Here is a 14,418-nt window from a genome sequence, read left to right on the forward strand (position 1 = left end):
TCTGGGCTTTTTTCTTTTCTAATACCTAGCCAGCTCTCATTGTGAGCTCTCAGTGAGAGCTTGCTAGGTGTTAGAAAAGAAAAAAGCCCAGAACCGAGTAGATGAGATTCTACTGAACTGGAGCTACAAAGGGAAGAACCTGGCTAAAGAGAAATACACATAAAGGCCTACGAAAAGAGAAAAAAAAATATATGTTTCACAAAGTATTTAATAAGGCTATTTTATTCATTCAGATCTCGGATGTCTTCTGCTTGTGTTCCCTTTATTTTTTTGAGTAGTGTGTGTGTGTATGTGTGTGTGTGTGTGTGTGTGTGTGTGTGTGTGGACTCCTTCCATTCCCTACCAATCAGCCAGAGCTGAAGAAGCTTTTCGAAGGAGAAGCGAAACATCTTGAAAGAAAAAACAGAAAGTTGAGTTACCTCTTGAAAAAGCACCTCTAGAAGGATGATGGCATAGCTATAACAATCACTTGTTAACTTTCTGATAAAATATATAATCTTATGGTGAACTAAAACTTACAGAGCACCCCCTATTGTTATGGAATGAAAGACTGAAAAACATTCCTGGGTCAGCCAGATACAGTTTATTGCGCAGGTTCAGAGCCAGATTTGTACCTGAAATTCTGAACAAAGCAAGAGTTCTGATACAACTGTTTTTATACATATCCAAGACAAAGGATTCGGTGAGCTCATGCATATTTCCATATATGGTTAACATACACTTGTTATATGATAATTGACACTTCCTAATTACTAAACCATTATTTTCTAGTTTATAAGATTATCTTTAGCTAGACAACCTTCCTTAGTTAGGTAAAAGTAAAGTAAAGTAAAGTAAAGTAAAGTAAAGTAAAGTAAAGTAAAGTAAAGTAAAGTAAAGTAAAGTAAAGTAATTACTAATACGGGAAATTTATTGCTGTCCTTAGGTAAATTTATTGGATTAAGTAACTCTTTGTAACATACATGTCTTTGTGTCTTTGACAGTGAGGCCCCTCAGATGTTTTCCATATGGCTGTCCTTCCGTGACAGCTAGGCCTCATCAGAAGATATATTACCAATAATGGGATTTAGCTGTTTTTTAATGTAATCTCCAAACAAGCACATTTCTCCCTTATAATAATGTGAATAGAGAGGGTCCTTTAGTGTTCATGTATCTGACCCTGTATGATTCCTACTTTATTCACATTACTACTATTTGACAATTTTCATTTCTGGGTGGAAATTTTAACTGGGTTGGAAACACCGCTAGCTACTTTAAATAAAAGAATTCAGAAGGACAACAGGATGAGGATTTGTAAGGTGACTTATAACACGTGAAGTAATTATGTTGAAATGGATGACTATATCCTGCTAAAGAGGAAGCTGGAGATTAGGGAGGCCCTGCTGCCTTATTGGAGACAGGAAGTAAGAAGGCAGGGTGAATCTTGCCTGGTTTATTTTTGCCAGGTTATTCTGTAATATATCATATCATGAGCAAAAGTGAATAAATATTAGTAAAAATTAAAGCCTCCAGAAGTAGGAATTAAAACATCCAAGAAAAGAATGTATAACTTTTTACTGAATGTATTTGATGAACTATAGAAAAGTGAAAAAGAATATCTCCAAAATATCTTCCCAATTCTACTTCTTCAAGTATTTTCAAAGCAATCAGTCAATTATTAGGTGACCCAACAAAAGAGGGAAAGATGTTGGTCAGCTAGGCAAAAAAAACAAGGCCAGCTTGCCAATGTTTCAAAGGTAAATTATATACCTTGCAAATAACTGAAATCAGTCTGTTATCGAAGTAGGCCAAAACCATCAAAGGTTCTCAGCAGAAGGGAATAGGAATGGAGAAACAACCCATATAATTACTTCTAGAGCCACATGAGGGCACAAAGGGATTGCTTCGTAGGTTTATTTGCACAGATTATCTTCCTCCTGTTTTATCAGCCAGAACTTCTCTTTGAATGATAGAGGCAGACATTTTCTCCATAACAATAGAATGAAGATGTTCCTTTTGATGTTCTCCATGCACAGAATAGCTACTCTAAGATGCCCTGCAAGTGAAGCTTTCCCTGTTCCACATGAGTGGTTCCAGCCTGGTGACCTCGTCATTGGTGGGATGGTGTCTCACATTTTTTACCAGTTTTATGAAATTGAATTAAAGGACCATCGTTCTCTAAAACATTATCCCTTGCCAATGTAATATTTTTTTTCCTTCAGATGTGTTCCCCAATTTTCCTGAACTCCCCAAATATTTCTTATATGATTAAAAGATTTTTATGAGCATAATGCAGATTTTGTATCTTCTTTTGTCTTTTGAGCATATATGGTTGTAGAAGAATAGAATAGAATAGAATAGAATAGAATAGAATAGAATAGAATAGAATAGAATAGAATAGAATAGAATAGAATAGAATAGAATAACAGAGTTGGAAGGGACCTTGGAGGTCTTCTAGTCCAACCCCCTGCCCAGGCAGGAAATCCTACACCACTTCAGACATAGTTATGCAATATCTTCTTAAAAATTTCCAGTGTTGGAGCATTCAGAACTTCTGCAGGCAAGTTGTTCCACTTATTAATTGTTCTAACTGTCAGGAAATTTCTCCTTAGTTCTAAGTTGCTTCTCTCCTTGATTAGTTTCCATTCATTGCTTCTTGCCCTACCCTCAGGTGCTTTGAAGAATAGTTTGACTCCCTCTTCTTTGTGGCAACCCCTGAGATATTGGAACACTGCTATCATGTCTCCCCTAGTCCTTCTCTTCATTAAACTAGACATACCCAGTTCCTGCAACTGTTCTTCATATGTTTTAGCCTCCAGTCCCCTAATCATCTTTGTTGCTATTCTCTGCACTCATTCTAGAGTCTCAAAATCTTTTTTACATTGTGGCGACTAAAATTGAATGCAGAAGAAATGTTTTCTTTAAGTTAATATCTGTTTCGTGAAAATGCTTTAAAGTCTTAAAGTCTTTTTCATTCACACATTAAATGTTTGCCAAAATAAGGTTTTTTTTTTAAAGAATATTTGGTGAGCTGAACTATTTTATTTAAGATCTGCATTATGACTCCTCGCAAAATATGCAAGCAGTAATTGCATGATATTTGTTTAATTTGTTCATATTCTGTTTGTGCTAAACTGAAAGAAAATAAAAGTAGTCGCTTGGAAATAGCTTATTATCCTCTTGGCTATAATGCTTATTTATTGTAAGGCATGGAAATACATGGAAACACTCTATAGATTACTCCAGTATTTTATGATTTGCAATTCTCATTGTCTTACTTCCATCAAATAAAAAAATGTATATTATTCATTTGGAAATGATGCCAAATTATAACCATGTTTAAATGTATTAATCAATAGGATTTTTTAAAACTTATCTGCAGTGTAGTCACCAAATTCTATCAACACGCCCTCGCCTTGGCCTTTGCTGTGAAGGAGATCAATGAGGACTCCAAGATCTTACCTAACGTCACTCTTGGGTTCCATATCTACGACAGTTACTACAATCCAAGGATGACCTACCGAACCACTCTGGACCTGCTTTTCAAATCTAAGGGATTTTTTCCTAACTACAAATGCGATAACCAGAAGAATCTCATGGCCATTATTGGAGGATTAGATGCTTCTACTTCTTCCTGTATGGCAGAAAGTATAAATCTCTTCAAGATTCCGCAGGTAATTTGGGGAGAGCAGTAGGAGGTAAATTGGTCTTCTTTTGTAATGAACGTTAGAGATCATTCTCTAATATTTTTCCCTCCATCGTCATGAATAATGACTCTCTTTCTTTGTTAAGCTGACCTATGGCTCCTTTGCCCAAGAAGAGCTCCAGGTTACTAAGTTCTCTTCACTTTATTACTTGGTCCCAAAAGAGGAGCATCAATACAGTGGAATTATACATCTTCTTCTCCATTTTGGATGGACGTGGATTGGAGTCTTTACATTCGATAAGAATAAGGGAGAACATTTCTTGCAGAAACTGAATCCGTTGCTTTCCCAAAATGGGATCTGTTTAGCCTTCACACAAAAGATTCCACAGCAAGCCCCATTTGAAGACCTATCAGAATTTCTCGAACTAATCTTAACTATTTTTAATAAGCTGATAGATCAGAAAGCCAATGTTTTCCTTGTCTATGGTGAACCATTCACGATGCTGTGGCTCAGAACTATTGTCTTTTTACGTGATTTTGAAAGTAAAGAGAGTGCGTCATTTAGGAAGGTTTGGATCCTGATGTTCCCAATTGATTTCACTCTGACAGGATTTCAAAAGAGCTGGGATCTCCAGATGTTCCATGGGGCTCTTTCCTTTACTGTTCATTCAAGAGATGTTCAAGGCTTTAAAGAATTTGTTCAAGTCATCAAACCTTCAATCCACAAAGATGGATTTCTTCAAGACGTTTGGGAGCAATTGTTTGACTGTTCACTTTCAAATGAAGAATCACCCTCAATGATCAATGAAACTTGTAGTGGAGAAGAGAATTTGGAGAATCTGCCTGGTGCTCTGTTTGAGTTGCAGATGACTGGCCAAAGCTACAGTATCTACAATGCTGTTTATGCAGTGGCACATTCTTTGCATGAGGCAGTGAGATCAAAAGCCCCACACAGAGAAAGTCAAAGGTTTGAATTTCAAGCTTGGCAGGTGATGCCTACATGCTACATTTACATTGTACATCTTACTCAAATTTAATTTAACTCTTAATTTAAGTTATTGTTTAAACAAAAATCTATATTTTGAAAGACATTCTCCATAGCAGTACTATTAACGTCTTTTTTTATGTATCGGAAAATATTAATGTAAATTAGATTAGATTAAATCAGATCTGAATAAGCAACCTGGAATTAAGGGGAAACTTCCTAAGAATGAGGACAATTAACCAGTGGAAAAGCTTGCCACTAGAAATTGTGGGTGCTCCATCACTGGAGGTTTCTAAGAAGAGACTGGACAGTCACTTGTCTGCAGTGGTATAGGACCTCCTGCTTGAGCAGAGGGCTGGTACTAAAAGACCTCCAATTTCCCTTCCAGCTCTATTCTGATGAAAGATCAGACCAAACTAGATTGAGATAGATGATAGATAGATAGATAGATAGATAGATAGATAGATAGATAGATAGACGGACGAGGATGGATGGATGGATGGATAGATAGATAGATAGATAGATAGATAGATAGATAGATAGATGATAGGTAAAATAAGATTATGGATGGTGTAGACTTGATTCATTGTTTAAATAGTGAGTCTATATCATATTCAAAATAGATTGTTTTCATTTTGCTTTTATTGAATGATTCCCCCACCCCTATATTTCCTTAAAATCATTTCTAGAGAAGATCTATACAGTTCCATGCAATATAGATTATCAATTTTCCCCATGTAGTTATTTGCGCATTATTGCAAGAATGGGAATAATGAGTAAATAAAATTTGAATAGTATTGTTAGCTCATTCGAACTCCTCTCTTTCATTCTCTTTGAAGTAGCTCCATCCATTTCTTCAAGGCATTTCTTTCAACAATTCAGCTGGGGAGAGAGTGTTCCTGAATGAGAAAGGAGAAACAACAGGTGGATTCGACATCACCAACTTGATCACTTTTCCAAACAGATCCTTTCAGAAAGTTACACTTGGAGCCTTAGATCCCAGTGCTCCAAAAGGGAAAGAATTATTTATTGATGAAGATGTGATTGTTTGGCACCCAGCTTTTAACCAGGTATGGACACATTTTTTTTTTATAAAAAGTTTTTTTTTTATTTTTTACACAAACACACACACATACAAACATACAATGAATTTTTGCTGAACAGAATATTTGGCCGGTTAACAAATTTAAACAGTTTTTAGTCCTTTCAACTAAAATTACAATTTCTATAGCTCATTTTTGCCATAGTATTTATTTTCATCTATTTTTTTACCAATATTACCCTTCATTTTCATCTCTAATTTTAACCAAATTCCATTTTTCCCTTCTATTCTACATTAAACCCCTTCCCATTGTCATCTGTTTTTGTATCCATCATCAAATTAATTAATTTTGTGGTATTACAGTTGTTCAATTCTTATAGGAATAGTAAACCCACTTATTTTATAGCATACATTTCCTTAAATAATACAGTCCAACATTTTAATATAAATCAATTAATTATGTAACTATATTTTTCATTTATATATTCAAACAGGAAATAAAAATAATATAAATGTAGATATTAATCATTTCTACTTTCACCGCAATATGCAATCAAGGTATTTCATTTATTACAATTTCCTTAATTAAATTTAAAATATTCTAGCTGTTATCCTCTAATCATATAGCTTTCCCTATGTATTATTCCAAATCATTACTTAATCATTTCTACACACACCAACATAAACCATTAAAAGTATTTCAATTATTACAATTTAAACTTATTCATATTTCTAAAAAAACCCTCATCATTATCTAAATTTCAGAAATACAAATGATAATATTCCAATTATTATTCAATTCATTTTCACCATCATATGATTTACCATTATTTCTTACTACAATTCATATTTCAGTTCTAGTTATATGCATCATGCATCATTAGTTATATGCATCATTCCTCTTTCATTTTTTTCTCCTTTTCTCTCTTTTCATTTTTATTTTTACCTTTTTCTTTCCCCCTTTTTCCTTTTGTGCTTTAAAATCCTGATCTCTCCTGTTTTGCCCTATATTTCCCATTGTTTCCCCTCTCTTTTCTCTTTTTTTAATTTCACCACTATTTATCCCACCGTTTATCCCAGTATTATCATTCTGTATTTCAAAGTCCTTGATTCTCCTATTTTGCCCTATATTTCCTGTTGTTTTCTACCTTTTTTCTCTCTTTTTTATCTTTTCACTGTAAATCCCAGTGTAATCATTTAAGTTCTTTATATTCTTTCTGTTCAGGTATGGACACATTTAATGGATTATATTGTGATCGATTATGACATCGTGAAGATGCCTTTTTCCGTAAAGCCATATTGAACATAGTCTCTGTATAAATCTGTACAATTTATAAATGTAATTTCTGTTCTTTGAAAGAAGAAAGGCATTACTCTCCATATATATAAAAGTGACATTACAATGAGAACACATTTCATATTTGTGTTGCAATTATTAATTGAAAAGATGTATACCTTTATAAATCAAGTTTAAGAAAATTTAATAGCCCTTTGAGAAGTCAAATATTGCTTCCTGCCATAATGAAGAATTAGAAACACTTCTAAAAATCTCCCTTTGCAAAACCTTTCATGTTTATGACCAGGTACTTCCAATTTCTCTGTGTAATGACCGTTGCTCCCCCGGATACTGGAAGAAAGGAATGGAAGGAAAACAATTCTGTTGCTACGACTGTGTTCTATGTCCAGAAGGGAAGATTTCAAATCAAAAGGGTAAGTGAGACAATCCATCAACTTTTTAAAAGTTAGATTAAAGCAAATTGTAATGCACGATAGAGGTAGTCTTCCTAAATACAGGCCCAAATTATATATCCATTAAGCTGTAGAACGCAGAAGCACACTAAAGATTGGTGTAGAGTTCAGGCTAATATCTTGTCTTGATGGTAAATGTAGGCAATTCATTTTGTTCGTTTGACCCAACCTTTTATCTATATATATATATAAATGGCTCTCTCTGTCAGGGCATTTATTAATCCCATGTTTGGCTCTGGGACTAATGACCCTGGTTTAGAGAAGGAGATGAATCGAGGCTTATTCCAAGTTGCAATAATCTGAAAAGAAACGCGAGAAAGGTTTCTAATAAAACTCATTTATTTGTTATAAAGAAAATAAAACACCTCACTAACTAAGAAAAGTTAATTGTTACATTTTTGAAAGTAATTCTTGCCGGCTATCTGAGCCGGACCTCTGGCAAGAGAACAAAGGAAAGAGTGTGAAAAGGAATGTGGGTGGATGGACATGTGTAGTAGCTTACTGATAAGGAACTTGGCAAACTACAGTAAGTCTATTAGTCCAAAAATAATGAAGCTCAGCTGGGAAATAAAATAACGCAGTGACATTCCCCTTCTTTGCCAGTTGAGCGAATATCAGTTCATCATCAAATAAAGCACATCTTCTCACGCAGATATTCGTGTTGAGCTGCTGGAAGTGGTTTGTTGAGCATATCAGCAATTTGATCATGTGTAGATACATATTGCATTTTGACAAAACCTTTTTTCACTAAATGTTTTATGTTTTGGTAACGGATGTCAATGTGTCTGGACCTAGAACCTGTGAAATGAGATTCAGAAATATAAACCACCGATTCATTGTCTTCCATCACGGTGATCGGTCGGATCGGGTGTGTCCAGATATCTGTGACTAAAGCATCAAACCAAGTTAGAGAATTACATGCATCTGAAACACAAGCATATTCAGCTTCAGTAGATGAACAAGAAACAAAATTCTGTTTACGTACTTGCCAATAAACAGGACATCCATTTAAGAACATCATATAACCTGAAGTACTTTTACGTGATTTCTTATCACTTGCCCAATCAGAATCTGCATAACAACATAATTCTGCATAATCAGTATGTGTTGGTTCTAACAATAACTTCATGTGTTTAGTGTGTTTTATGTATTTCAATAATTTCTTAATACATGTCCAATGAAACTGTTTTGCCTTACCTACGTGTCGTGATAAGAGATTAACACTAAGTGCAATGTCGGGTCTGGTCCAACTACTAATGTATAACAGTGACCCAATGACTGAACGATAAAGCGTTTGATCCTCGAATTCAGGACTTGCTTCTTGTGTCAAGTTGTGAAAATCTGTTTGCATGGGTGTCTTTGTTGTGTTAGCATCTTTCATGTTGCAATGATGCAAAACTTGTTCAATTTTATCTTGTTGTGAAAGACTAAACCCCTTCTGTGTCTTTTCAATCTGAACACCTAAATAAGTGCTAATGTGACCTAATGATTTCAATGTGAAGTATCTCTGCAAAGCTTTGGCAAAAATCTCACTCATTTGCTTATTTGGACCAATATAAACAATATCATCAACATAAACAAGAACTATCTCATATGCATTGTTAGATCTTTTTGTGAACACGCACTCATCAGTTTCGGACTTAATAAAGCCCATTGAATTTAGTTTGTCAGTAAGACATAAATACCACATTAAACCAGATTGTTTCAGACCATAGAGACTTTTGTTTAGGAACCAGGTATCCCCTTCTTGTTGTCGGAATCCTGGAGGACTTTTCACGTAGATCTCTTCATCTAGGTCTGCATGTAGATAAGCCGTGTCAACATCAAACTGGAAAACTTCTAAATCAAGGATAGTTGCAGTTGCTAAAGCAATTTTTACACTCTCAGTTCTGACTGTCGGTGAGTAAGTATTTGTGTAGTCCTCAGGATAACGTTGAGCAAAACCCTGAGCTACAAGTCTGGCCTTGTACGGTGACTCACCATTTGGTTTCTTTTTGATTCTGTAGACCCATCGAGTGCCAATGACCTTTTTGTTTGCTGGAGGTTTTGCAAGTTGATGTTGACACGGCTTATCTACATGCAGACCTAGATGAAGAGATCTACGTGAAAAGTCCTCCAGGATTCCGACAACAAGAAGGGGATACCTGGTTCCTAAACAAAAGTCTCTATGGTCTGAAACAATCTGAGTGGTTATGTAAGACATGTATAACTTGATCAGGGAGACTTTCATGTGACGTATGCAGTGCTCTTTGCCTTAATTGGCCTGACACAGGATCCACCAGGGGGAGTGTCTTTGGCTCCGAGCAAGAAGACAATATGGTGCTTTTTGAAAAATTTAAGTTATCTCCCATATCTTGCTCAAGCATAGATATAGCCATTTTTGCCTGGGATAGCTGCTGTTCATAGAGTTTTATACGGTCACGAAAGGCTTTCATAGCCATCTCACGCTGGGTGAGCTCAGGGCTTTGAGAAGAGTAATGAATTGTTTCTCTCTCTGTGTGGGAGGAATTTTGCTCAGCAGTGTGCTTTGGCCTTGCATCGAGCATTACAAATTCAGAAGGTTCTGGGGAGACTTTTTCAGAGCTTGGAAGATCAGAAGAAAATGTTACTGACCTCAGTCGTAAATCATCATCTTCAAAAACAGCTTCTGTCTTATCTGTCTCCATTTCTGTTCCCACGGCTTTTTCTTGTTCCAGGCGTGTGGCTGTAGTAAGGGGCTGGAAATCTGGAAACCTCCTTTCTGCCACCTTCTCAGCAAAATACATTTTGTATTTGTTTTACTTCTGTTTCGGCATCTCAGCAATATAATTAGCGTACCTCAGTAGCTAAAAACTAATTGCCTATGCGCTCTTATCAGAAATAACAAAACAAGGAAAAAAAACATAAATCAAACCGTCCGAGAGCTACCAGAATGTCAGGGCATTTATTAATCCCATGTTTGGCTCTGGGACTAATGACCCTGGTTTAGAGGAGGAGATGAATCGAGGCTTATTCCAAGTTGCAATAATCTGAAAAGAAACGCGAGGAAGGTTTCTAATAAAACTCATTTATTTGTTATAAAGAAAATAAAACACCTCACTAACTAAGAAAAGTTAATTGTTACATTTTTGAAAGTAATTCTTGCTGGCTATCTGAGCCGGACCTCTGGCAAGAGAACAAAGGAAAGAGTGTGAAAAGGAATGTGGGTGGATGGACATGCGTAGTAGCTTACTGATAAGGAACTTGGCAAACTACAGTAAGTCTATTAGTCCAAAAATAATGAAGCTCAGCTGGGAAATAAAATAACGCAGTGACTCTCTCTCTCTCTCTCTCTCTCTCTCTCTCTCTCTCTCTCTCTCTCTCTCTCTCTCTCTCTCTGTGTGTGTGTGTGTATGTATGTGTGTATGTTCCAGCATAACTTTGGAATGCCACAAGCAATTTCAACCAAACTTGGTACACAGATGACTTACTCTCTGGAAAAAAATAATGTCAAATCACAGCATTTGTGACAGTGATAGCGTGAATTTTGGATTCAAGTTCTGTTAAGATACAGCCTGTTGTGCCTTAAAATGGTTTCTACTGTACAGCACAGTGGAGTTGCCATGGTAACGGCTTCACAGTACTCCATAAGGGGGCTCCCTCTGTTAAGGGGAATTGGTTCTTAAATACCCGTGCAATGCCAGGTTATCAGCTCATTTTCAAATAAAAAGACTGATGTTTCTTTAGGTTGCTCACATTTTAGAGTTTAAAATCTAGAAGAGGTTAACAAGATTACATTGATTTGTACTTCAGAGTTAGTACTTCTACTTCTTTTACCATCATAACAGTTTTCTTCTCTGTGCTTTGGAAAAATTAATAAAGCAAAAATGGTCCTTAATGAGTTCAATGTATAATTGACCTTCCCACCTTACTTACAAATTCTAAATGATACAGCAGAGGAAAAACCTTCTGAATGCAGCTCCAAATTATGTATGCAATGAGTGATAGATCTTCTATGATTGCATGATGTTCAACCTCATTTGCATTGGCTGTTCTTTTCCTAAGATTGTTCACTCAGTTAAAAAATATTGTAAGGATATATTTCGCATTTTTAAAAGCATTCTTTCCTGGTATTCCCTATATTTTGATGCAGAGGTGGTATTCAGCTGGTTTGAACTGGTTTGCCTGAACCGGTAGCGGAAATCGCAGGTGCCCCCCCTCCCCCCAGCTCTATGCCATCCTATTTAGGCACGTTTTTGAGCCTGGGCACATGCACAGAAGGTGCACATGTGAGCAAAGCATATGGCAGAAGGCAGGCACGCAGGGTGAACTGGTAGTACCATAATGTGAAACCCACCACTGTTATTATGATGTCATCTTGATAACTTGCGATCAGTATCTAATCATTGTAGCCCTGATAAATAATATCTGACCTAATAAATATTTGAGTGGGAGATCACCAGCTAATTTGTACAGTAGCTTGAGAATTAGGGGGGGGGGGAAACTGTGCTGGGAATAGAGAAAAGCAAAGAACATTAGTCTTACCAGAAAACCCACATGTACTTATCGCTCGAATCCATAGGCAGTGATTCAATTCAAAAACTTTTTTATCTGACAAATACTTATCTTTTCTTCCAGATATGGATGACTGTTTTGAATGTTCTCAAGATCATTATCCAAATAAAGAAAAGAAAGGATGTATCCTGAAACTGCTGGTCTTCTTAGCTTTTGCAGAAACCTTAGGAATTGGTTTAGCTTCAGCAGCTCTTTGTTTTTTCTTGTTAACATCTTGGATACTTGGAATTTGTATTAAGCACAGGGATACTCCCATTGTGAAAGCCAACAACCAGTCCCTCACCTACACCTTGCTTGTCTCTCTTCTGCTCTGTTTTCTCTCCTCTTTGCTCTTCCTCAGCCAACCTGGTGAAGCGACCTGCCTTCTTCGACAATCAACTTTTGGCATCACCTTCTCAGTGGCCATTTCTAGTGTCCTGGCCAAAACCATCACTGTGGTTGTGGCTTTCATGGCCACTAAACCAGGATCTCAGATGAGGAAGTGGGTGGGAAAAAAATTGGCCTTTTCTATTGTCCTTTTTTGCTCCCTCTTCCAAGTATGTATTTGTAGTATTTGGTTGTTCTCATTCCCTCCATTCCCTGAGTTGGACATGCATTCACAGTCCCAAGAAATGATTTTACAGTGCAATGAGGGGTCAACTTCATTCTTCTACTGTGTCTTGGGCTACATGGGTATCTTGGCCATCGCCAGCTTTATTGTGGCTTTTTTTGCCCGTAAATTACCAGACACCTTTAATGAAGCCAAGTTCATCACCTTCAGCATGTTGGCCTTCTGCAGTGTGTGGATCTCCTTCTTTCCAGCCTATTTGAGCACAAAAGGCAAAGCCATGGTAGCTGTGGAGGTCTTCTCCATCTTGTCCTCTAGCATTGCATTACTGGGATGCATATTCCTGCCAAAATGCTACATTATTGTTTTGCGTCCTGACCTCAACCACAGGGAGCAACTCATAAAGACAAAATAGGACCTCATATGATCTCTCTTGCTAAGAAAAAATGCTGACCAAAAAGATTAAAAGACCATTTGCTTTTTATAGGAACCATGTAGTTTGATTTTTGCCAAAGGATTTATGGGGGATTATTATTATTATTATGGTTTCTCACATGGTTAGATGTTCAAATTGACTTTGGCAATTTGTTCCCCATATCAAATCCTTCCCAAGGACCTGGGAATGGCGGATGTGAATGTTTGGTGGTGTTTAAATGTATCATTGCATGTTGTAAGCTTTTCTGAATAAAATTGTCTTTTGCAATTGACTGCTGGTGAATTTGTCAATGCCGATGGTGTTTAAGTGAATCTTCACGTGCTTTGGGATTGCACCCAATGTACATATTATTATTACTACTATTACCTTTGCTTTCTTTTGTCACAGACGTTCTATTTCTATTTGCATGTCTTTGTATTTTGCTGTCTTCTCCAGTTCCTTTTCTTCTATTCTGGTATCTCCTTTTGTTCTTTTTCACAACCCTGTAATCCCTTGCATCGGGGTGGAGTCAAGGCCACTTAATGGAGCTGACCATTTACTGGCCAGATGCTATTCCTGATGCCTATGCAGAGCTCACAGCAGATATTTTCTGTTTGTTCCCAGAGAGAGAAGTATCTGTGTGTTCTGAACCAGTTCCCCAAAGACGACAAACTTTCTGTATTTAAATCAATGATTCCTTTATTAGGAGCACCAGAAGCCCCAGCAAAAAGTTTATCTATGAACGCAAGCTAACAAGTCTGTCCGGCAGGGAGATGAATAGTTGTCTGGCACATCTATTCATCTCCGCCCCCTGCCTTTTATTCCCAGAGCTAGGGTGGCACTTCACTAGCAGTGGTGGCTCCTCCGTCCCAAGGATCAGCCCACAGATTTCCACTACTCTCCTCTCCTCTGCTTTCTGAGCATCCATGCTTCAGGCACTGGACTTAGCTGTTCCTCCTCTTCCTCATCAACCACCTCCAGACCTGGGGGCTGTTGACTCTCCATCTGAAGGCTGACGGATGGCCCAGGCTCCTCCTCTGTCTCTGTCTCTGCCAGCTCCATTTCCTCTTCCCCCTCAGAACTCCCAGGTTGCCTTGATGCTGGCCCTGACTCTCATGCCTCCCCCTCCTCTGATTTGGCTGCTGGAGGGGCCAGGAGCTGACAGGCCACAACACTGCCACTACCAATGATTGAACTCATAGCCCCCTGATGGTGATGTGAGAGATCCACCTCCAAGCCACCCTGCCTATTGTTGGCTAATAAGACTAATTTGCTGGTCAGTGGCAAATCCACTAGACCTGTGGATTTAGTAGTCCACAGTAGGCCAAAACCATCAAAGGTTCTCAGCAGAAGGGAATAGGAATGGAGAAACAACCCATATAATTACTTCTAGAGCCACATGAGGGCACAAAGGGGTGACTTCATGAGGTTTATTTCTACAGATTCTCTTCCTCCTGTTTTATCTGCCAGAACTTCTCTTTGACTGAAGTATCAAACATTCTGTGCAGAAGGAAATAGTGCA

At 37.4% G+C, this 14,418-nt stretch overlaps 1 protein-coding gene across 1 annotated transcript; it reads left to right on the forward strand.

Annotated features, from left to right (window-relative positions):
- The first annotated feature begins 3,491 nt into the window (after positions 1-3,491).
- On the forward strand, positions 3,492-13,188 carry LOC117660299 (vomeronasal type-2 receptor 26-like). Its single transcript, XM_087893221.1, has 4 exons — positions 3,492-3,653; positions 6,878-6,940; positions 7,236-7,362; positions 11,998-13,188. The coding sequence occupies exons 1-4, from the start codon at positions 3,492-3,494 to the stop codon at positions 12,894-12,896; spliced, it is 1,251 nt and encodes a 416-aa protein (XP_087749347.1). The 3' UTR covers positions 12,897-13,188.
- Positions 13,189-14,418: the final 1,230 nt, after the last annotated feature.

Source organism: Pantherophis guttatus, chromosome 4, assembly GCF_059756535.1.
Source record: "Pantherophis guttatus breed Tessera chromosome 4, ASM5975653v1, whole genome shotgun sequence".
In the NCBI taxonomy this organism is placed as follows: domain Eukaryota; kingdom Metazoa; phylum Chordata; class Lepidosauria; order Squamata; family Colubridae; genus Pantherophis; species Pantherophis guttatus.

Bases quoted from the DNA above. Each gene is read 5' to 3' on its own strand.
- LOC117660299 (XM_087893221.1), top strand. From the start codon at position 3,492: ATGACCTACCGAACCACTCTGGACCTGCTTTTCAAATCTAAGGGATTT. The intron at 3,654-6,877 runs GTAATTTGGGGA...CTTTCTGTTCAG, and splicing joins ATCTCTTCAAGATTCCGCAG to GTATGGACACATTTAATGGA. The intron at 7,363-11,997 runs GTAAGTGAGACA...CTTTTCTTCCAG, and splicing joins GAAGATTTCAAATCAAAAGG to ATATGGATGACTGTTTTGAA.